Source organism: Bos mutus, chromosome 21, assembly GCF_027580195.1.
Source record: "Bos mutus isolate GX-2022 chromosome 21, NWIPB_WYAK_1.1, whole genome shotgun sequence".
Lineage (NCBI taxonomy): Eukaryota > Metazoa > Chordata > Mammalia > Artiodactyla > Bovidae > Bos > Bos mutus.
This window is the reverse complement of record NC_091637.1, coordinates 20,850,587-20,873,993: the sequence shown is the minus strand read 5'-3', so window position 1 is coordinate 20,873,993 and position 23,407 is coordinate 20,850,587. Positions and strand designations below refer to the sequence as shown.

At 44.8% G+C, this 23,407-nt stretch overlaps 1 protein-coding gene across 1 annotated transcript in view; it reads left to right on the top strand.

Moving 5' to 3' along the window:
• The window catches only part of IQGAP1 (IQ motif containing GTPase activating protein 1), a 105,904-nt gene that overhangs the window by 73,711 nt on the left and 8,786 nt on the right, over nucleotides 1-23,407 (top strand). Inside the window, exons 16-35 of the mRNA XM_070358326.1 lie at nucleotides 349-439; nucleotides 741-908; nucleotides 1,615-1,757; nucleotides 4,771-4,941; nucleotides 5,972-6,055; nucleotides 6,161-6,232; nucleotides 6,329-6,398; nucleotides 6,790-6,998; nucleotides 8,070-8,225; nucleotides 8,463-8,626; nucleotides 9,796-10,020; nucleotides 12,566-12,706; nucleotides 12,797-12,881; nucleotides 14,218-14,450; nucleotides 15,262-15,394; nucleotides 17,107-17,209; nucleotides 17,863-17,998; nucleotides 18,392-18,479; nucleotides 20,503-20,715; nucleotides 21,456-21,622. Coding sequence (XP_070214427.1) covers nucleotides 349-439; nucleotides 741-908; nucleotides 1,615-1,757; nucleotides 4,771-4,941; nucleotides 5,972-6,055; nucleotides 6,161-6,232; nucleotides 6,329-6,398; nucleotides 6,790-6,998; nucleotides 8,070-8,225; nucleotides 8,463-8,626; nucleotides 9,796-10,020; nucleotides 12,566-12,706; nucleotides 12,797-12,881; nucleotides 14,218-14,450; nucleotides 15,262-15,394; nucleotides 17,107-17,209; nucleotides 17,863-17,998; nucleotides 18,392-18,479; nucleotides 20,503-20,715; nucleotides 21,456-21,622 — 2,852 coding nt within the window. The remainder of the gene's footprint in view (nucleotides 1-348; nucleotides 440-740; nucleotides 909-1,614; nucleotides 1,758-4,770; nucleotides 4,942-5,971; nucleotides 6,056-6,160; nucleotides 6,233-6,328; nucleotides 6,399-6,789; nucleotides 6,999-8,069; nucleotides 8,226-8,462; nucleotides 8,627-9,795; nucleotides 10,021-12,565; nucleotides 12,707-12,796; nucleotides 12,882-14,217; nucleotides 14,451-15,261; nucleotides 15,395-17,106; nucleotides 17,210-17,862; nucleotides 17,999-18,391; nucleotides 18,480-20,502; nucleotides 20,716-21,455; nucleotides 21,623-23,407) is intronic.

Sequence of the window (23,407 nt, the reverse complement as noted above, 5' to 3'; positions counted from 1 at the left end):
GAAGGCTTTTTTTAAAAATGTACTGCGTATTCATATGCATGCCATGGTCCTTGTCAGTGTTTAAGTCCCTGGGTCTCTTCCCAGTTTGGACCTTTTGCCCCTTCTAGCTGCTCTCATCCTCCTGAATGACTGGAATTTCTCTTCCTATGTCCATCGCTTACATTTGAGGTATTTCTCGTGTAACCCTTTTACCAGTTTTTGATGCTGGCTTCTTCCAGTTGATTATTCCACATGTCTTGTATATTTGAAACCTCTTCCTCCGTTTCTCATTGAGTGTCAGAAGCCACCATCATGGCATGTACCCTGATTTCATGCCTCTAATACTGTTTTGCTCTTAATGGTTTATAGGAAACCCAGGATGAGTCAGCTGTGTTATGGTTGGATGAAATTCAAGGTGGAATCTGGCAGTCCAACAAAGACACCCAAGAAGCACAGAGGTGTATGTATCGGTTTGTTTTATTTCTGTTCTGATTAAGTGGGGAGTGGCAAGGTGTTCCATAGCTCAGTACTCAGCTTGACCAAGATAAAGGGCTGGGGATTCTCTGATTGCCTAGTGGTTAGGATTTGGCGCTTTCACCGCGGAGGCCCAGGCTCTATCCCTGAACGGGGAACTATCCCACTGGCCCGGTGGTATGGCCAAAATTTAAAAAAAAAAAGATAGTTGTAGGGGGAACAGTATGCTAGTACGCAAATCTAGATGCTTTCTAAACTATTTCAGTAACAGTTCTCTCCTGGGGTAGTTGCCTTAGGAATCTTTGCCATCAATGAAGCAGTGGAGAAAGGCGATGTTGGCAAAACACTCAGCGCACTTCGTTCCCCGGACGTCGGCTTGTATGGCGTCATCCCCGAATGTGGTGAAACTTACCAGAGTGACCTTGCTGAAGCCAAGAAGAAAAAACTGGCAGCAGGTGAGTTATGGGTAAATCAGTCTGTGTCAGTAAGTAAGAGCTTAGAAATGTCATGGAACAGAGGAAGAGGAAAGGGCCAAGCTATAGGGAAAGGCACTGTATACAGTACGGGGCTTACTGCACAAGGAGATAATATTCTCGTGTTTAAAAGTAACTCTTTTTTCCCCTTGAGTATGGCTAATGTTAACAAGGTCAATTTTCTGAAAATGTTTCTTTCATAGGATATAGTTCTGATTACCTAAGCTTATAAGATACTTAAAAGTAGTTCATCTGCAGAAAGGGGGGAATAAAGATAAGATATTTTATCCCATTTTATGCCTCCCTCCCTTTTTTTTTTTTGAAAATCAACTAGAGAGACTGAATGGTTGCAAGTCTTTTATGAGAATAGTTTTCTGACACACATGGTCTTACTCCAGTGTAGGCTTTGAAAGGAACAGAGGTAGACGAGCTCAGTTTGCCCACGTGGACTTCATAGGGGTTTTCTTTTTATAGTGTGGACATGAATGAGCTAAATGAGACGTTACAGAGCCATAATTTAAGAGGCACTTAGGACCCCTGTTTACCCTCACAGACCCGAGGGGCACGTTTTGGGAACGGTCTCCATTTAGGTTGTTCAGCCTGATCAGAGTGATCCTATAGGATTAGACATGTGGCTGTGGGGAGTGTGGCTCTGAGTTGCTCTGATCTTTCCTTTATTTCATGTCAGGAGATAACAACAGCAAGTGGGTGAAGCACTGGGTGAAAGGTGGATATCATTATTACCACAATCTGGAGACCCAGGAGGGAGGATGGGACGAGCCCTCAGACTTTGTGCAGAATTCCATGCAACTTTCTCGGGAGGAGATCCAGGTAGGTCACATTTCTTTACAAAAGAAGAAGCTGAGAGACAGTACCTGTAGTTTAGAGGTTAGAGGTTATACTACTTAGGAAGAACAAGGGTGTGTGGTCAGAAGCCCTAGACTAAAAGTAAGGCTACAGGAAAGATCCTACTGTACAGCACAGGGAACTCTGCTCAATGTGATGTGGCAGCCTGGATGGGAGGGGAGTTTGGGGAGAATGGATACATGTATATGTATGGCTGAGTCACTTTGCCATTCACCTGAAACTGTCACAACATTGTTAATTGGCTATAGTCCAATATAAAATAAAAAGGGTTTAAAAATAAATAATAAATTTTAAAAAATAAAATTAAGGCTATATAACTAATTTGGAATAATTTTTTTCTAGTACAAGTCCCTCAGATCTAAATTAGTAGAATATCTGGATTATAGAATTAGATCAGATAAATTGTGTGCTTTTTTTTGTTTTTTAAGAAAACTTGGATGGTCCAGCAAAAAAGAAAAATGAAAAGTTGTTCTGACACCTCATTAAATACAACTACTCTTAATCTTTCCCAATTTACATATTTAATCTCTTTTCTGACTGTCCTACAAACTCCAAACTTTACTTATTAGAATATAGCCTGCACTTTCACATAAAGTTAGCATTTTTTTATCGCAGCTTTCAAAGCACATCTTTACCATCCCCTATGTCTTTGCTGATGCTGTTCATTCTTTTTAGAATTTCTTCATTCATTTGACACTTTCTGAACACCTCCTATCTTCCTACATGTACCAGATATTCTTCTGCGCATTAGAGGTATAATCATAAACAAAACAAAGTCCCTGCTGTGAGATGTCCCTCCCCTGCCATCTGCATCTGTCAAAATTCTGGCTGTCCAGGCACACCCATCTCAAGAGTCACCTCTTCTGTGTAACATAGATCAGTGCTCTCCAGAACTTCACATGTGTGTGTGAATCACCTGGGGATCCTAGTGACGTGAAGACTGACTCTTTGGGTCTGACATGAGGCCTGAAATTCTACATTTCTGACCAGCTCCCAGGTGATACTGGTGCTGCTGGTTCAAGGATATAGTTTTAAATACCACCTACAGACATAATCATGTCTCCCTTGTCTTTGAAAAAAAAAAAAAGACAAAAATTTTAATCCTCTAGAGCTCTCCTGATTCAGTCTTGCCTGTAGGTTCATACTCTGTTCTTACTAAATGCCTTTAAGTTTGTCCGTCCTTCATGAATTCATTTTCCATTACCATTCATGTCTTAGCTCATGGCTATCCAGCTCTTACTTTAGTAAACCTCCTGCTTTAGAATGCATCAGTGGCCTTTTAATTGCCAAGTTCAGCGAGGAGCTGTGCTCTCATCATAGGTGGCCTCTCAGTGTGTTCGCTTCTTTAAACCCTCGACTCTTTCGGCTTCTCCAGTGCTCTTCTCTTCTGGTTCTACTTCCGAGTGTCCCTTCTTAACCTCCCTCTCCTTTCGTTTCCTCTGACTCCACTTGTGTTATATTTGGGTTCCATCAGCCCCCTTCTTTTCCTGTATAGTCTTCCTCAGTCATCTCATTCAAGCCGGTAGCCCCAACTTTCGCCTGTGTGCTTGCAAAGCTCAGTCTTGGTCCTTCAGACTCGCTGCCTGCCACCTCCTCACCACCAGGTGTGCCTTTGCGTCTGCAGTCTAGAAGTCCAGCAGACACCTCAGCACAGTTTGACAGGAACATCAGGGCTGGAATAGTACATAAGGGTGTATTTTTTTTTTCCTCACATAAAGTAATTCTGGAGTTGAGCATCCAGGGAAGGTGTAGTGGCTCCACAGTCAGGTCTGTCCCAAGGTCCTCTGTCTTCCTGCTCTGCCATTCTCAAGGTCACCTTGTCCTCCAGAAGGAAGGCAGGCAGGCAGTAGGAAGACGGGGAGGAGAGCAGACAGGCCTGTTGCCAGCTGTCTGTCTCTCTTAAAGAGCTTTCCTTCCCAAAGATCTTACCAAGCTGCTCTGCTTGCATCCCATGGACTGTCCCTAGGTCATATAGTCTTTTTGTTTCTGTTTATTTGGGTTTTTTTTTTTTTTTTTTTTTTTTGCTGCACTGCATGTCATGTGGGATCTTAATTCCCTGACCAGGGACCAAACCCATCCCCCTGCAGTGGAAGCACAGAATCCTAACCATGGGACTACCAGGGAGGTCCTCATGTAGTCTTTTAACTGTACACATTGTGGCCCGGAGGCGGGGGAAATAGCTCTGACATCAAAGATAAGAAGGGACTATGGCTATCAGGTGGGTTTGCAGGTGTTCTCAGTAACCATTCTCAGCACTCCTGCCCTCACCCAGCGTGATCCAGGGCTGCTCTCACTTGGATCATATGCCACCAGGATTCTAATTCACCCGCTCACGCTAATCTATCAGCTACTCAACTAACCATGCTGCTTTTCTAAAAACACATCTGATGGTTTTATTCCTCTTTGAAGGTTTGCTGGTTCTCCGGAGCTGGTAGTAACAGTCCAAACATACTAGGCTGCTTCTCCAGACCGTCTGTAGTCTGTCCACTCCCCCACAGGGCCCTCCTCTGTGGCGTTCCAGGTGCTCCAGGCCTTGGTGGCACCTGTCTCTCTGTCTTCTTGTCAGTATGACCCCAGATCAGCAAGCACATTTCCTGGGATGGTCAGCATTAGGTAGGTGAGTGAGTAAAGGAAATGATATGAGGTCAAAGAAGGTCACATTTTTTACTCTTTACCAGGGGATGTGAGGGCAACTTGGCCTTGAAAAATAGACCTGAAGTCTTCATTCCTGTTTCTTGGCTAAAGGTCTAGTATAGGGACTTCCCTGGTGGCTCAGTGGTAAAGAACCCACTTGCCAATGCAGGAGGCATGGTTTTGATCCCTGGTCCAGGAAGATCCCACATGCCATGAGGTCACTAAGCCTGTGCACCGCAACTATAGCCTTGGCAAGCTGTGAGCGTTAGTGTGTGCACTGCAGATGACACCATGTTAAAACTCTGTATGTGTATGTCTTCTCACATGACTGATGTGTTTTCAGAGTTCCATCTCTGGGGTAACGGCTGCGTATAACCGGGAACAGCTTTGGCTGGCCAACGAAGGCTTGATCACCAAGCTTCAGGCTTGCTGCCGGGGGTACTTAGTCCGACAGGAGTTCCGATCCAGGATGAATTTCCTGAAGAAACAGATCCCGGCCATCACCTGCATTCAGGTATTTCAGAGCCTTCTATGTGCAGACAGCAAGGGGGCTTCCAGAGCAAGACTGATGAACAGTCAGCACCTACAGTCGAGTGTCTGAGTGTGTGATGAACAGTCAGCACCTGCAGTTGAGTGTCTGAGTGTGAACAGTACCTACAGTCGAGTGTCTGAGTGTGATGAACAGTCATCACCTGTAGTCGAGTGTCTGAGTGTAATGAACAGTCAGCACCTACAGTCGAGTGTCTGAGTGTGGTGAACAGTCAGTACCTACAGTCAAGTGTCTGAGTGTGATGAATAGTCAGCACCTACAGTCAAGTGTCTGGGTGTGATGAATAGTCAGAGCCTATAGTCAAGTGTCTGGGTGTGATGGACAGTCAGAATCTACAGTCAAGTGTCTGGGTGTGATGCACAGTCAGAGCCTACAGTCGAGTGTCTGGGTGTGATGAACAGTCAGTGTCTATGATCGACTGTCTGAGTGGGATTTTGGCTTCTGACCATCCCTTTCTCTACTGCCACATAATCAGCGTGTGCTTAATGGTATTCAGTGGCATTTGTCCAGCTCAGTGGCAGTTCTCGGCACCTCACCGTCTCCTAAGACTATTCCTTTACGTGAGATTTGAATATGGAGAGAAGCAACTCTGATTTTGCTTCAGTGATAGGGAAGCTCGGAAAGAATTCTGAGTTAGGAGTTATGACTCCAGCACTGTCAGGTGGTGGCGAGCCTCTTCTCTGAGTTTGTGTCCTCCTCTGTAAATGCGGATGCTAATGTTTATCTTACCTTCCTCACCAATTGGTTGTGAGGAGCCAGTGTCAGCATCTGTGTGGATGCCCTTTGAAAAGTGCCCAGCGCTGTGCTCACCTCCAACAGGTGGAAGTTGGCCAGGTGCTCTCCTGGTGGAGGTGCAGCCCAGTCTCTCTTTCCCCTATCACAGGTGGGCATGGTCCTTTTTAAAGCTGTATCACGAATTGGTCTTGGGGGAGATTTTTTAAACTTCCTATGACCCTTGGGAAATGATGCATATTCTGTAACATTTGGATTTCAGTCTCAGTGGAGAGGATACAAGCAGAAGAAGGCATACCAAGACCGCTTGGCTTACCTGCGCTCCCACAAAGATGAAGTTATAAAGGTACGTATCCTGGGCGGGGTTTCTCGTCAGCATGGCACGCGAGCGTGACATGTGTGGAGATGAAGGGCTCTTCTCATTTCTGGGACCCCCTCTCCTTCTCCACAGATCCAGTCTCTGGCAAGGATGCACCAAGCTAGAAAGCGCTATAGAGAACGCCTGCAGTATTTCCGAGATCATGTGAGTACCCCTGGGAGAGAAGCACCCATAGAATCGATTTTGCTGTGTTTGCAGTGGACAGATGAATTGAGAAATATCTTCTTTTGTGTCCCTTAGATAAATGACATTATCAAAATCCAGGCTTTTATCCGGGCAAACAAAGCTCGTGATGACTACAAGACTCTCAGTGAGTAACTGTGGCTCAGCAGAGAAGAGTTGAGGCAGTGGCTGAGAGCCATCGGGTTCTGGGTATTCTCCACGGATCTCTTTTCTTGTCCTGCAGGCAAGGCTTGGGGGGCAGGGTGCTGCTTGTGACTGAAGCTCCTTTGCTAACCCAGGGCTTGGTGTCTTGCTGCTTGCCGTATCTGCCTTCCACATAACAACACAGCAATAGCATGACCAGGAAGATTGCACTTGGTGGTTGTCTCTGCACATCTCAAAAATAAACGAATGTCTTACGTGTGAATAGAGCTGCTTTTGTTTTCTTTTTAAAATATAAGACAATGCTGATGCTTTCCAAGACACAGAACTTCTTCTGAATGCCATTCCTCATCTGACACATGCTTTCTCTCTGTCAGTCAACGCCGAGGATCCGCCTATGATTGTGGTCCGGAAATTCGTCCACCTGCTCGACCAAAGTGACCAGGATTTTCAGGAGGAGCTCGATCTTATGAAGATGCGGGAAGAGGTTATTACCCTTATCCGTTCTAACCAGCAGCTGGAGAATGACCTCAATCTCATGGATATCAAAATCGGACTGCTGGTGAAAAATAAAATTACACTGCAGGTATGGTCCAGTGCCAGCCAGGGCCTTGGAGCACTGTCCTACTTGACACGTCTGCCTCCCCCCTTTACGCCTTACAGGGCTGGCTTTCTTCTCAGTGAATGCTGTACGTTTTCTTTTATGTTATATAAGAAATGAAATTATTTGATCATATAGCTTTACACAGAGAAGTCTTATCCATCCAGTGGCTAAGACTGTGCTTGCAGTGCAGTGGGCCGGGGTTCCATCCCGGGTCAGGGAAGTAGATCCCACATGGCACAACTACAAGTCTGCTTGCCACAGCTAAGACCTGGGCAGCCAAATAAGTATTTTTTAAAAATAGAAAAGCATAGATAAAAATCATCCCATAATTCTACTGCTCTAACAATCATTTTGTATCCTACATTTTTATTTAATATAGAGGATAAGATACATTTTATATGATATCATCACAAATATTTTTAATGGCAGTGTAATAATTGATCAGGAAGTAGTCTGAGTCACATCTTTTTCCAGACTATTTGGCATTTTCAACTTTTTTATTACAGAATAATACTGCAGTTAATGTTTCAGTGTATGTAGCTTTTATTGTATATAAGACTTTGTAAGGTAGACTCCTAGAAGCTGGTTTCCTGAATCAATGGACATTTTTAGGATTAGGTTCTTTATAAGTAGATTTGAGTAGGAATAGATTTGATTGATACTGAAAATAGGATTCAATGTAGTGATTCCAAGGGCTTACCAGGTGTCTTAGTGGTAAAGAATCAGCCTGCCAAGCAGGAGATGGGAGTTCGATTCCTGGGTTGGGAAGATCCCCTGGAGGAGGTCGTGTCAACCCAGTCCAGTATTCTTGCCTGGAGAATCCCATGATCAGAGGAGCCTGGTGGGCTGCAGTCCATGGGGTCACAAAGAGTCAAACACGACTGAGTGACTAAAACAGCAACAGCAGATGGAAGTGATTCTAAGATATGTAATGGGATCTGCCAGTGCAGTAGACCTTCATGAAAGTTTTTAGGTGCTAAAAACCTGTCCGTAATGCCCAGAGTTGCATCTTTGAAAGCGTTTTGATTTATGTATATATTTGTTTGTTTACAGGATGTGGTTTCCCACAGTAAAAAACTTACCAAAAAAAATAAGGAACAGTTGTCTGATATGATGATGCTAAATAAACAGAAGGGAGGTCTGAAGGCTTTGAGCAAGGAGAAGAGAGAGAAATTGGAAGCGTATCAACACTTATTTTATTTACTGCAGGTGAGTGGCTCCTGGAATCAGTACTGTAAAATTTAGTTAACTTTTTTCTCAAGAAAACCTTATGCATGGATCTCTGTGGAAGTCTTTCTGATTTCCACTGAGGGGTGAGCAAAGGGCTTGTCTTATTTTTCTTTTATTATTCAGGTACATCCTGATCCTTCAAGCTGAAAAGTCTTGAATATTTGTGCCAGCCTTCACGTTACATGGAAATCACTTATCCCGTGGTTTATGTTTCAGACCAACCCCACCTACCTGGCGAAGCTGATCTTTCAGATGCCCCAGAACAAGTCCACCAAGTTCATGGACTCTGTGATCTTCACTCTCTACAACTATGCCTCCAATCAGCGTGAGGAGTACCTGCTCCTGCGGCTCTTCAAGACAGCCCTGCAGGAGGAGATCAAGTAGGGACAGATTTCTGCAGGGCTGGGAACCCCTCCACTCCATCACAGATGCTACCAGTTAGAGATTCAGGCCAGATGCTACCAGTTAGAGATTGAGGCCTGTCTGTGCCTTTTCTCCACACTGTGATATGTGTGAAATACTTTAAAGAAGCATCTGTTTTTTATATAACATAATAATATATAGTATAGAACTTCCCTGGTGGCTCAGCTATAAAGAACCACCTCCCAACACAGGAGATGTGGGTTCTATCCTTGGGTCTTTCTGATCCAAGGATAGAACTGCAGAAGGAAATGGCAGTCCGCTCCAGTATTCTTGCCTGGGAAATCCCATGGACGGAGGAGCCTGATGGGCTACAATCGATAGGGTTGCAAAGACTCGGACACGACTTAGGGATTAAACCACAACAGCAATATATGTTATACACTAATGCAAGCTAATTATACTAAAAGTACTGATTAATTACATGTATACCACATATATGTGTATATATATGTGGTATACATGTAATTAATTGGTCTTCCCTGGGGGCTCAGATGGTAAAGAATCTGCCTGCAATGGGGGAGACCTGGGTTTGATCCCTGGGTCGTGAAGATCCTCTGGAGAAAGGAATGGCAACCCACTCCAGTATTCTTACCTGGAAAATCCCATGGACAGAGAAGCCTGTTGGGCTACAGACCGTGGGATCACAAGAGTTAGACATGACTGAGCCATTAACAGTTTCACTTTCACTTTTTCATGCTATGTGTACTACACCCAATATAAACTAATCATGTATACACAAGATAAAACTAATATGCTAATGAACTGATATAAACACTAATATAAAGTGTTGCTGTTTCTGGGGAGATGATAGAATAAGACATTTTATTTGCCAGTAATTTTAGAAACATTCTGTATTAAGATAGAATTGTTAAAAAACTGATCCAAACAGGAAACTTTCCCATCTTTAGCTAATAAGAGACCCGATCATGTTCCCATGATAAGAGTTTGCAGCAGCAGGCAGGTTCTGTATTCAGATGAGAATCAGGAAAGTTTCTAGAGAAAGCATGTACCCACCTCTTTCCAGCTACTTCTGTTTTTAAGGAGATGGAGTCTTTAAGTAGGAAGGATCTGAAAGTTGGTAGATTCGTGATTAGTTTGAATTGAACTTGTTTCTTGTGTTTTACAGGTCGAAAGTAGATCAGATTCAAGAGATTGTGACAGGAAATCCAACAGTTATTAAGATGGTTGTGAGTTTCAACCGTGGCGCCCGGGGCCAGAATGCACTCAGACAGATCTTGGCTCCAGTGGTGAAGGAGATCATGGATGACAAGACCCTCAACATCAAAACTGACCCCGTGGATATTTACAAGTCTTGGGTTAACCAGATGGAGTCCCAGACAGGAGAGGCGAGGTATGATCATCACAGCCCCTGTTTCTTTCATGCTCTTAGTATTTTCTCTCTCTTTTTAAGCAGTTAATATTTTTTTGATTTGAAAGTTAGTAATTGTTCAAATAGTTTTTCCATAGAAACCTCTTCTTTAAGTAGTTGAGTTGGTAAGTTGGTAATTTCTTCACTTATTTAGCAAATATTTATAGAGTACTTCCTAAGTGCCAGACAGTGGGTTAAATGCACATATAGCAATACGATATTGGGGACTTCTGTGGCGGTTCAGTGGTTAAGACTTCACTTTCTAAGTGGGGTGGAGTGTGGGTAATCTCTTGTTGGGGAGCTGAGATCCCACATGCCTCTCAGCCAGAACAAAACGTAAAACAGAAGCAATATTGAAACAAATTCAATAAAGACTTAAAAAAATGGTCTACATTAAACAAACAAACAAATAAAAAAATACAATAACAGATGAGACATACAATAATGATTGAAACCAACACACTCCCTGCCCTCTGTTCATAGTTTGGAGAGATGAGACAGGTACATAGAAATGAAGTTGCAAGCTGAGAGGAGTTTTGTGAAGTTTTGTAGTTTTGTAGGGAGCTGTGATGAAGCATACAAGTGGGAGCTAACTTAGAGTGGTTGATGAGAGCCTCTCTGAGTGGGTGAGCGTCACGTGGCAGAGGCTGGAGGATGTGATGGGCCCTGCCGAGTGCAGAGTCTTCCTGTGCAAATGTTGGCAGATGAAAGGAGCTCAGAGAGCCTAGGACTGGAAGGACACAGGCATCGCAGAAATGGGGTTAGGTGGGAAGAGACACCTGGATCTGAGTGAGATATCTATGTTCTGTGAGAGGGAACAGGAGATGCTGTGGGCAAATGATGAGCTGCCCTGGAACACTGCAAGTTAGGCCAACTAAATTACCATAATCCAGGAGACTTCTGTGCCTGGGCCATAGTTTAACACCTACGTTAATACATCCAGAGCAGGAATTTGTCACCAGAATATGGGAAATGCTGGGGAATACAGCTCAGAGAGCCAAAATGTTTCTGATTTTATCTAGCTTGGGTGAGGGCTAGAGATGTGAGCAGCGTGATCTGCAGTGGGCCTCTCATTTGGTGTAGAGTAGGGTTAGATCATCGGAGAAGGCAATGGCACCCCACTCCAGTACTCTTGCCTGGAAAATCCCATGGATGGAGGAGCCTGGTGGGCTACAGTCCATGGGGTTGCTAAGAATCGGACACAACTGAGCGACTTCACTTTCATTTTTCACTCTCATGCATTGGAGAAGGAAATGGCAACCCACTCCAGTGTTCTTGCCTGGAGAATCCCAGGGACAGGGGAGCCTGGTGGGCTGCTGTCTATGGGGTCGCACAGAGTCGGACACGACTGAAGCGACTTAGCAGCAGCAGTAGCAGCAGCAGGGTTAGATCATACATGAGGTTCTCGGGGGGTAATCTTCAAAATTCAGATCTCCTGTCCCTTAAATGGCTCTCCCTGGCTTCTGGGAAAGTCCAGACTTAGCAATACACACAGGGCCTTCCATGACCTGGCCTCTATTTATTTTAATGTTCTCATCTCTCCTCCTCATACCTCCTTGTGTTTGATCTTCTTTCCTAGAAGACTTTTTTTTTCTCCCATTTTTCTGAGTTCATATGTTCCTTCCTTATGGACGTCTTCTCGATTCCTCCAATCTGAGTAGAAGCCTCTTCTCTGTAGCATTGTAAGACTTCCGGTCAGCTTCTTATTGTTGCACGATGTGTTTACAGATACTTACGTGTGTGTCTCTCCCACACGTACAAATCGTGAGGAACTCGGGAAGCTATCATGTCTCTAGCACTTTGATCCCAAATGCCTATCGCAGTGCCTGGCACATAGATCTAGGCTCCAAAGTCACAGCTGAAAACCTGAGCCCCAGTTCCGGCCCCACCGTTGACCAGCTCTGTGAGCATAACAAAGTTACCTGGTCTCTCTGGGTCATTCTGCTTATGAAAGACACAGCCTCGCCTCAGGCTGTTGGTCTAGCATGCTGCTGTTGTTCATTTGCTAAGTCATGTCTGACTCTGCAACCCCGTGGACTGCAGCACACCTGTCCTCTGCTATCTCCCGGAGCTTGCTCAGACTCGTGTCCGTTGAGTCGGTGATGCCATCCAACTCTCATCCTCTGTTGCCCCCTTCTTCTCTTCCCCTCAATCTTTCCCAGCATCAGGGTCTTTTCATGAGGTGGCTCTTTGCATCAGATGGCTGAAGTATTGGAGCCGCAACATTAGTCCTTCTAATGTATATTCAGGGTTGATTTCCTTTAGGATGGACTGGTTGGATCTCCTTGCTGTCCAAGGGACTCTCAAGAGTCTTCAACAGCACAGTTAGAAAGCATCGGTCTTTGGCACTCAGCCTTCTTTGTGGTCCAGCTCTCACATCTGTACATGACTGCTGGAAGAGCCATAGTGTTGACTAGATGGACCTTTGTCCAGGAAAGGAAAATCTGTCACTGCTTCTACTTTTTCCCCTTCTATTTGCCATGAAGTTATGGTCTAACATACTTGTGGGTAATTTTTGCTTTCCCAGCAAACTGCCCTATGACGTGACCCCAGAACAGGCCCTCTCTCATGAGGAAGTCAGGACTCGGCTAGACAATTCCATCCGGAACATGCGGGCTGTGACTGACAAGTTCCTGGCAGCCATCATCAGCTCTGTGGACAAAATCCCGTGAGTGTCGCCCGCTGTGGCCCCCTTAGAGCCCAGCACTAGTGGCCTCCAGCTCCCAGTCCTTCTCACCAAGTTTTGTCTACCCTACAGCTACGGGATGCGCTTCATTGCCAAAGTGCTGAAGGACTCCTTACACGAGAAGTTCCCTGATGCTGGTGAGGATGAGCTGTTGAAGGTAAGACCAAAAGCTGGCACGTTCTTTCCCTTCCGATAATAGCCCTTGGAGGGAAAAGTGCCCAGACCAAGCCTGGCCTTCGACCTTCACTTTGTTTGTTTTAGTTGCTTAGTTGTGACTGCCCCTGTGAGAACCCATGGACTGGCCTGCTGGTCTCTGTCCATGGGATTCTCCAGGCGAGAATACTGGAGCGGGTTGCCATTTCCTTCTCCAGGACTAAGCCTGACCTTGAAAATGAAAAGTAAAGGTGAAAGTCTCTCAGTCGTGTCCAGCTCTTTGCGACCCCATGAACTATACAGTCCATGGAATTCTCTAGGCCAGAATACTGGAGTGGGTAGCTGTTCCTCTCCTTAGACCTTTAGTAATAAGGACCTTAGCATAGATTTTGTCAGTAGCTTGCCATTGAGCCTGAGGTTTTGAAAGTGATTGTAAACAGTAAGTGATACCTCTTTTAGTTCCTGTATAGTTCCTATGTTGTTCGAATGGCACATGGCTATCAACCAAGTGGAGAAGATGGATTTTTCTGTCTTGAGATAGCATTTCTTTGAGTCCTTTTTGCTGAAGACTTGCTCCCTCTGCTGGTGGCCAGATGAATGGTAGCAAGCACAGTTTGCGCTAAGGCTGTTGCTGATGACTCTTTCTTACTCAGCTGTGCTCCCTCTTTTTTTTTTTTCCTTAATCTGAACGCTTTTTTCTTCTCTCCTAGCTCTCTGCTTTCCTACAGTGAGGCCTCGATTCTAGACTTTCTGTTCAGGTGAATTCATTTTCTTTTTTTCTGAATGCAACTCCAGGGGAAATGCTTTGACTGTCTTTGAATTCTTCTGTAGAAGAGATATGTGTTGAGTGGCTTTGATTTCAGAGACATTAACTTGTCTGCCTTTGATGTCTGCAGCATGAGGATGGTGGGGGTTGGACAGATGACGCTAGGTCATGTTCAAGGATTTGTTTTAGCTTCTTAGAATGAGTGCCCACCTCCATGGTAATGAAAAGTACATGTGGCTGACACGGCTTTATCTGCTGCCGTGATATGTGGACAAAGAATGCCCTAAAATGCTGGATAACAGACTTCATGTCTACCATTTTTACCTTCAGAATCTGTTCTTTCATTGTAGTGATTTTCAGTTCTGTTCTCATTTTCTTTTTTTTTTCTGCATCCAGTTGAGGGATTTGGTCATTTTAGTTTCAGGCCTTGAGAAAAGGGGTGTGTGTGTGTGTGTGTAGAGTGTTCCCCCCCCCTCCTCACAGGGCCACATATTCTGGTTTTGTTAGCAAAGTCATTTGTGGCTTACTTGTTGAAGTGGCTTTTAACACCCATTTCTTTTTCCTTTGTTCCCAGATTATTGGCAACTTGCTTTACTACCGATACATGAATCCAGCCATTGTTGCTCCTGATGCCTTTGACATCATTGACCTGTCGGCAGGAGGCCAGCTCACCACAGACCAACGTCGCAATCTCGGGTCCATTGCCAAGATGCTCCAGCACGCAGCTTCCAATAAGATGTTCCTGGGAGATAACGCTCATTTGAGCATTATTAATGAATACCTCTCCCAGTCCTACCAGAAATTCAGGTAAGGAGAAAGGGATGAGGTACATAAAATACTCTGTGGGCGTGTTTCTAACTCTTAAGGGTAAAAACGAGATGAAATACCACACCCAGAATTCCCTGGACCACAGTACCGTAGGATACGTGCCTGATGCGCTCAGAGCTCCAGATGATGATGAGGAACATATGCGAGCTATTAAAATGTGTTCTGGACTTCCCTGGTGGTCCAGTGATTGAGAATCCGCCCGCCAGTGCAGGGGACATGGGTTGGATCCCTGGTCTGGAAAGATTTCACATGCCGTGGAGCAACTAAGCCCATGTCCCGCACTGAGAGAAAGCCTGTGAGCAGCAGCAAAGACCCAACAGAGCCAAAATAGAAATGAAAAATAATATTTAAAAAATATTTTTAAAAAGTAAAATGTGTTCCTATGAAATAGACAATACTTAACATAAACATAATGTCTACATAGGCATGTGTTACTTTGCAGTCAGAGGAGAATTGGAGAGCACTTTTAGTATTTGTAAGTTAATCACTGAGTTGTGAGTTCAGGGCGTTGTCTTCGAGAGTTGGGTCCACTAACAACAACTGGTGTTTGAGAACCGTCTTAAATTACGGTTGAGCGGTTCTTGTGGGCAGAACTAGAATAAAGTGGAAAGAGCACCAACGTCCCAGGGCTGTCAGGCACAACGGACATGCTGTGGTTTCTCTCGAGTCAACCGTCTTGCCTGGCTTCTGTTTGAACTCACCGTTCTAAGGGTTTGTGGGGTATCCTTCCTTCATCAGCTTCTTAAACGCGTGGCACTTGTCGGGGCCCGGCTCCTGTGTTTATTTTCAGACGGTTTTTCCAAACTGCTTGTGATGTCCCAGAGCTTCAGGATAAGTTTAATGTGGATGAATACTCCGATTTAGTGACCCTCACCAAGCCAGTGATCTACATCTCCATCGGCGAGATCATCAACACCCACACGGTAAGTATTCTTCAGTGATGTAATTCCATTGCTCTGCCTTAATTGCCTTCTCTGGCTGCTGCCCACTGTCTCTGGACGCCAGATACCTCCCCATCCTTAGATCTTACTGACATTACATCTGCCTTGTTTCTTATCTTCCTTTGCTTATTTTTCTTAACTTTCTCCAAGTGATCCCCAGGCCACCTGTGTCAATATCATCTGGGCTGGCTTTTAAAAACGAAATTTCCGGAACCCCACCTCAGGCCAGCTGAATCAGAAGCCCCGTGGGTGGGCTTCAGAATTTCTGTTGTGACCCCTGATATAGTGACTGGATAAAATACTGTTTTTACAATTCATTCCTTTTCCCCTTTGGGGGCATATAGAACATGAAATGAGGAAGTAAAATGAAATTTCAGTGATTGTCATTTTTGACCACATCACCATGTAGGATTTGGCGAATGGCCCTGAATTAATAATAATGTTGATCTGATGCACTTTTCTCTGAATTAAAAGATATTATATACCAGAAGCTTTACGCGAAAGCATGAGTATGAGTCATTTGAACTGGTTGTAGAGTACATTGATAACTTGAGTATTGAAGTCTGTGAGCTTCCTTGTTCTTTCTTCTGTAGTAAAGTCGCTCAGTCATGTCTGACTCTTTGCGACCCCATGGACTTTAGCCTACCAGGCTCCTTTGTCCATGGGATTTTCCAGGCAACAGTACTGGAGTGGATTGCCATTTCCTTCTCCAGGGGATCTTCCCAACCCAGGGATCGAACCCGGGTCTCCTGCATTGCAGGCAAATGCTTTACCGTCTGAGCCACCAGTGAAGCTAGTTTTCTTCTGTATGGTGCATTTAAATCCTTTATAGCTGGTACTGAGATGGGAAACAGTGGAAACAGTGTCAGACTTTATTTTTGGGGGCTCCAAAATCACTGCAGATGGTGACTGCAGCCATGAAATTAAAAGACACTTACTCCTTGGAAGGAAAGTTATGACCAACCTAGATGGCATATTCAAAAGCAGAGACATTACTTTGCCAACAAAGGTCCGTCTAGTCAAGGCTATGGTTTTTCCTGTGGTCATGTATGGATGTGAGAGTTGGTCTATGAAGAAGGCTGAGTGCCGAAGAATTGATGCTTTTGAAGTGTGGTGTTGGAGAAGACTCTTGAGAGTCCCTTGGACTGCAAGGAGATCCAACCAGTCCATTCTGAAGGAGATCAGCCCTGGGATTTCTTTGGAAGGAATGATGCTAAAGCTGAAACTCCAGTACTTTGGCCACCTCATGCGAAGAGTTGACTCATTGGAAAAGACTCTGATGCTGGGAGGGATTGGGGACAGGAGGAGAAGGGGACGACAGAGGATGAGATGGCTGGATGGCATCGCTGACTCGATGGACGTGAGTCTGAGTGAACTCCGGGAGTTGGTGATGGACAGGGAGGCCTGGCGTGCTGCGATTCATAGGGTCGCAAAGAGTCGAACACGACTGAGTGACTGAACTGACTGACTGAGAGAGTACCAGTATTTCTTCTTCATACATCACAGGCCAGCATGTTGCTCTATGTGTCATGTTGTTTATTTGGGTCAGTCTGTTGAGGATTAACTTGTCAGTTCTTGAAAACACAGGAGTTTTGTTATCTAACCTCTTTTGTGCTGTTAGGTGGTGTGGGTGGGGCTGGGGGATGGTGGGTTGAGTGTGTGAATGGAATTGACCCTTGGATGTGTGGCTGCAGCTCCTGTTAGACCACCAGGATGCCATTGCCCCGGAGCACAATGATCCGATCCACGAGCTGCTGGACGACCTCGGCGAGGTGCCCACCATCGAGTCCCTGATAGGTAAGGTTCTGACGTAACTGCCTGGAAGCTGGAGATGGGGAGCGTGGCAGGAGTGCTGTGATTGTCTCCTCATCTGTCTCCACGCTGTTCGTGCTCCAATTACACATCAGGGAAGAAATGAGGTGCCATCCCCATCTGTTAGGAACTGAAGTCCAGTGGATAATGGACTCAAATATAATGCATATTATAAATGCTCAGATATAATACATATCTGAGGATGAGATGGTTGGGTGGCATCACCAATTCATTGGACATGAACTTGGACAAACTCTGGGAGATGGTGAGGGACAGGGAGGCCTGGCCTGCTGCAGTCTGTGGAGTCACAACAAGTCAGACACAACTTAGCAACTGAACAGCAGGAACAATACGTATAATCATGTAACTAGAAATGATAAGTCCTATAAAGGAAATGAACAGGATATTTTGAGAGAGAAATATTACAATGTTGATTTGTCAAACATTTATTATTTTATTAGGGATCCTTTGTCTTAATCATTTGGCATAATATTTTTTTTCTCACTAAAGGGTATCCTTGCCACTGTTCAACTGTCTTCTTAAACTTGCATTTTCTTTTATTTGAATTATCATCTATTCTCCAATGTCTTTTCTCTTTATCATATTGATTTATTTTTCCTACCCTTCCAAAACTTTAGGAGAAGGTGCTGGCAATTTAAATGACCCAAATAAGGAGGCACTGGCTAAGACGGAAGTGTCTCTCACACTGACCAATAAGTTCGATGTGCCTGGAGATGAGAATGCAGAAATGGATGCTCGGACCATCTTACTGAAGTGAGGATTGAAAGGAGGAGGAGTGGAGTGACTGTAACCCAGTGATCACGCCTGTCCCTTGGTCTTGCTGAATGAGTCCACTTGTTCATACCTAAAATGACCTTGGCCATTTAAGCCCAATACAATTCTGGTCATCTCCTGTAGTATAGTTGGCACAGAACTTACCTGCCTTATTTGCTAATGAGATGCTGAAATGAATTTGCATCTCTGAGATCCTGACCTTAGCGCCCACTCTGTCATAGCTGCAGGAGTGATCCTGGGGCTTCGAGTACCTGTGTTAGGGCTGCCCAGTGGGACTCTGGGAGGCGGTGTTTGTTCTGCTCCTGCTGAGGTCCCTTCAAGAGGAAGCAGGACAGGTGCTAATGTTCAGATGTCTCCTGAATCTCCTTTCAGCACAAAACGCTTAATTGTGGATGTCATCCGGTTCCAGCCGGGAGAGACCTTGACTGAAATCCTAGAAACACCAGCCACCAGTGAACAGGTAAAGTTTGGGGGTTATCGTGTACCGTAATTAGATGGACAGGTGCTCCTGTGGGGGGCATGTGACGGGTGACACAGATGGCGAGAGGCGGTCACTGGGAGGTGGGCCTGCATGTGTCTGCAGATGGCAGCATTCGGGGCTTCCTGAGAAAGCTGTTGGTCCCTAAATCCAGAGGTAGATGTTTCTAGGGCACAGAGCTCACTGGCACTTGCACACAGTCTGTTTGTGTGCTTTAATTTAACCTGAAACAGAATCAGTGAGTCTGCCCAGAAATTTATTGAATATTGTATTTCTAAAATTTTAAAAAATTTTATTGTTTTATTTTTTGGCTGTGCTGGGTCTTTGTTACTATATGAGGGCTTTCTCTGTTTGCCGTGAGCATGGGCTTCTGACTGCAGTGGCTTCTCTTGTTGCAGAGCACAGGCGGTGGGGCATGAGGGCTTCCGTAGTTCTGGAGCATGGGCTTAGTCGCCCCGAAGCATGTGGGATCTTCCCAGACCAGGGATGGAACTCATGTCTTCTGCATTGGCAGGTGGATTCTTAACCACTGGACCGCCAGGGAAGTCCTATAGTTAGAATTCTGCTAAATGCCTTGGTAGGTAGGAGAGAAGAGTAGAATATGGCTCCTGAGTTCTGTGAACTCATGATACATTTTGATATATGTGACATATAAACTGAAACAATTAGAAAACCACTGAAAATTCACCATGGTCTTGACCCTAAAAATAATAAAAATTAAGAAAGGGGCCAGTGAGGAGCAAAGCATCAGGAAGGTATGGGGCTTGAACCAAGGTTCCTCATTCACAGATGACAAAACTGAGACCCCCTTGAGGTTAAATAACTTGCCCACGATCATTTGCTTACAGTAGCAGAACCAAACTTGGATCTGGTTCTGTCTTGACTCCAGTTCATGCTCTTTATATCACATGATAAGCAGTAGTTTTGATATTAGAAGAAAAGGGAATATTGGGAAAGGAATTGCTCCAGGTTGGGAAAAATCACAACCTTTCTGAGTATAAACATCCATAGTATAAACAATTCAAAATAGGGTCCCAGAACCTTAGCCACATGCTAGGATCTATCAGCATAGAGGTGATCATTGAGGTTTTGAGAGAGAACAGTCATAAAGAAAGGACCCTGGGTCCTTTGGAGGCACCAGCCCTTGCTAGGACAAGGAAGGTGCGCAGAGAAGATGAGCAAGGCAACAGCTAAGAGAAGGCACTGGATTTGGGGTGAGAGGAATGGTAACGAGAACTGGTGATGATAGCCAGACTTTGAGGACAGTGCTGAAAGAAGGGGAAGGCGGGTGTGGATCGTTTGTTGGGTGGGAACACAACAGACAGACGTTGGTTGGTGACCAGGAGAAATACCAGATACAAGAAGGGTCTCTTCGCTGGAGTTTGCAGCACGTTTGAAAGCAGAGGGCAGGCTTGAAGGTGATCCAGCTGTGACGAGGTGGGGGAATAAAACATTCACCGCCCACTGGCATTGCATTGGTGTGACTGTCACATTCATCATGCCAGGTTTCAAGTAAAAGTAAATGGTTTCCATATCCCACATGCGATAGGGAAAGAGTAAGGGATTTTGCATGCAGTAGAGTTCAATCTCCTGATTAAACTTCGGAGTCCAGGAATGAAGCCAGCATCTTGGGACTTCCCTGACAGCCCAGTCGTTAAGACTTCGCCTTCCAATACAGAGGGTATAGGTTCAGTCCCTGGTCAGGGAGCTAAGATCCTGCACGCCTCACAGCCAAAAAACTGAAACCATATTGTGACAGGTTCAATAAGGATTTTTTTAATGGTCAACATAAAAAAAAAAGACGCCAACATCTAGCTTCATAGGTGTTTCTCTTCTAGATGAAAGGAGAATGGCCTCTGCTTCATGCAGTTTGTCTCGTGTTGGGCTGGGGGACGGGGGCTATAAATTTGTTACCCTCTGTTTCTAGAATAGAGTGTGTGAGCTGTATAGGCTCCAGTGTGGGTTAGGGTGGGGGCCCTCCACGACATCCTCTTTCTTGCTGTAGGAAGCAGAGCATCAGCGGGCCATGCAGAGACGCGCCATCCGTGACGCCAAAACTCCGGACAAGATGAAGAAGTCCAAAACCATAAAGGAAGACAGCAACCTCAGTCTTCAAGAGAAGAAGGAGAAGATCCAGTCAGGCTTGAAGAAGCTCACAGAGCTTGGCACTGTAGACCCAAAGAACAGATACCAGGAGCTGATCAATGACATCGCCAGGGTATGGCATTTAGGGGACAGCAGTGGCCTGGCCGTGTTGAAAGCTGTCTCAGAGGCTTGTGGGGACACGGTAGCTGTTCCAGGGGCAACATACCTTTAGTTCACGGGCCGATTCAGGTCCTCTCCTCCCGGGAATCGCTTCTGGCCCTTCCAGCATAAGGTCCCAGCCTGCCCTCCCATGGCTTATTCCATGGCCTAAATCAGTAGGAGGAACAGCCTGATTAGAGTTTCCTGTGTCTCAGTTTGTCTTTTGACCTTAAAGAATCCCTCTGGCTCTTTTTAATGATAACTGCAATAGAAATTCGCTTCAGATCGATTATCACATCCTAGATTTGTGTGAGTCTTCTCAAGTAAGGGGCTCTGGTGCAGGCCAAGGAATTTATGCGTCCTCTGCTGTTGCACTAAAGGCACACCACACACACCTTGCAGCTTGGTACTTGTTATATTAAAATTATTTTTTTCTCCCTCTCCTGACAACATATTTAAGATGTATAAACAAGCTTTGCAAGTTGATTCTGAGACCGTCTGTGAAAGTAACCCATTTTCCCTGCCTCTAGAAAATAGAGATGGGGGGGAAATGGATAAGGTCTGAATTTCTTTGTTAATTTTTGAGCATAAAACTGCTGCCTATGATGAACATGTGGTCAAGCAAGGCCGAGTTAAACACTGCCAGATTCTAGTGTTAATGGTTCGAGAAGCACATGACATCATTATTTTTGGGTTTTAATAATTATGTCTCAGGATATTCGGAATCAGCGGAGATACCGACAGAGGAGGAAGGCTGAGCTGGTGAAACTGCAGCAGACATACGCTGCCCTGAACTCTAAGGCCACCTTTTATGGAGAGCAGGTGGACTACTATAAAAGCTACATCAAGACCTGCCTGGATAACTTAGCCAGCAAGGGCAAGTGAGTATCTTTATAACGAATCAATGTCAGGGGAAGACGCAGAGGCAACTAAAGTGACATTGGCGCTTTTTACTGACAACACACTGGATCTGTTTATTGCATTAGTCCTTTGTTTGGCTTCTAACCGTTTGTAATTTCCTAGTTCCATTTATTATGTGTGCGTGCGTGCTAAGTCACTTCAGTCGTGTCCAACTTTTGTGACCCCATGGACTGTAGCCTGCCAGGTTCCTCTTTCCATGGGATTTCCCAGGCAAAGATACCGTAATGGGTTGCCATTTCCTTCACCAGGGGATTTTCCCGACCCAAGGATCGAACCCAAGTCTCTTACATCTCCTGCATTGGCAGGCAGGTTCTTTACCACTGAGCCACCCGGGAAGCCCTCCATTTGTTATGGTATGGTGTAAATAAATAATGTGTGGAGGGTTTCAAGGATGCTTCTTTCTAAACATCCTGTGCTCCAAAGTATCTTCTCGGCCCTAGAAATTAAAGAACCTTGTAAAGGGGTCATTTAGTGGCCCCTAAACCAGGATGTGCCTCAAAACTCACTTAAGAAACAATATTAACATAAATAGTTAAATTCCTTGGCCTCAGTACTTCCTGAGCACAGGCTCCCAGACCATGATTTTTTCTCAGCTTCCAAGGAAGAACTGATGCAGCCTCCTTGGTGCTGGCCACAAACCATCAGTCTGCCCATTTTTCAGGGAGGGAAATTGAAAATCCATAGAGGTGAAGTGATTAAGCATAGGTTCTGCTTGCTAGAAGGCTATTTATTATTTACTCCCAACTCTTCATTTTGAGATTTTTCAAACCCCAGAAAAATCTATGAACAGAACCATAAGCACCCATGTACCTTTCAGCTGTCAATCGATGCACTGTGTTTAGCCCATCAGCTTCCCCTCTCCCTAGCCTGCTTACTCTTCCCATCTGTGTCTTTTCTCTCCCTCCCTGAAGACTTCCCAAAGTAAGGCAGGGCTGACGTGAAGGGGTAAAAATCAGATTCACGTAGCTGAGCCCACGGAGTTGGCGCCTCTATCCTTCTGAAATGTCCCTGTCATTCTCTGAGCAGCTCTTGACTTTGTGACATAAGATGTTTCTGGTTCAGTTTGTATTCTCCCCTCTCCAGGCTTGGAATCAGCTATTTTTCCAAACATCCTTTGTTCCTTTTAACGAAGAATGGTATTTAGAAACCGAAATCTAGGGACTAGATGTGCTCATTGCCAGAGCCATTATTGTTTCAGGCCTTCTAAGCAGACAGAGCTAGGCTCTCATTTCCTTTTTAATGGCTGCATGGTATTCCACTGTGGAGATAAAGTAACCGCTGAGTCAGTTCTCCATCACAGACATTGATGTTGTTTCCAGTTACTTATTATAAAAAATTCTGTTAACAAATAGCCTCTTGTGCATATATCATTTTGCAAATGTAGGCATATTTTTTTAAGATAAATTTCTAGAAATGTAATTGCCAGCTTCAAAATGTTATGTAGTTGTGATTTTGATAGATACTCAGTTGCCAGCTGTAGGGATTATTACTTTTTATACAACTACCAGCTTTTCTGTCCCATTTCTTGAGAGCCCTCCCTCGAGAGTCCCAGATCCTGTTCTCCTTCGTCTCAGTTCCTCCCTAGCTTACTTTTCTTACCACTTCTTGCCTTGATTATCCCAGTGGCCTGCTAACATCTGTTTCTTTTTCCTTGTTCCCATTCCTCTGTGTTGCTATGCTGACTTAAACTTTTTTAAAAATTACACATTCTAAGGTATTTTTTTTTTCCTCTTTACAGCCAAGGG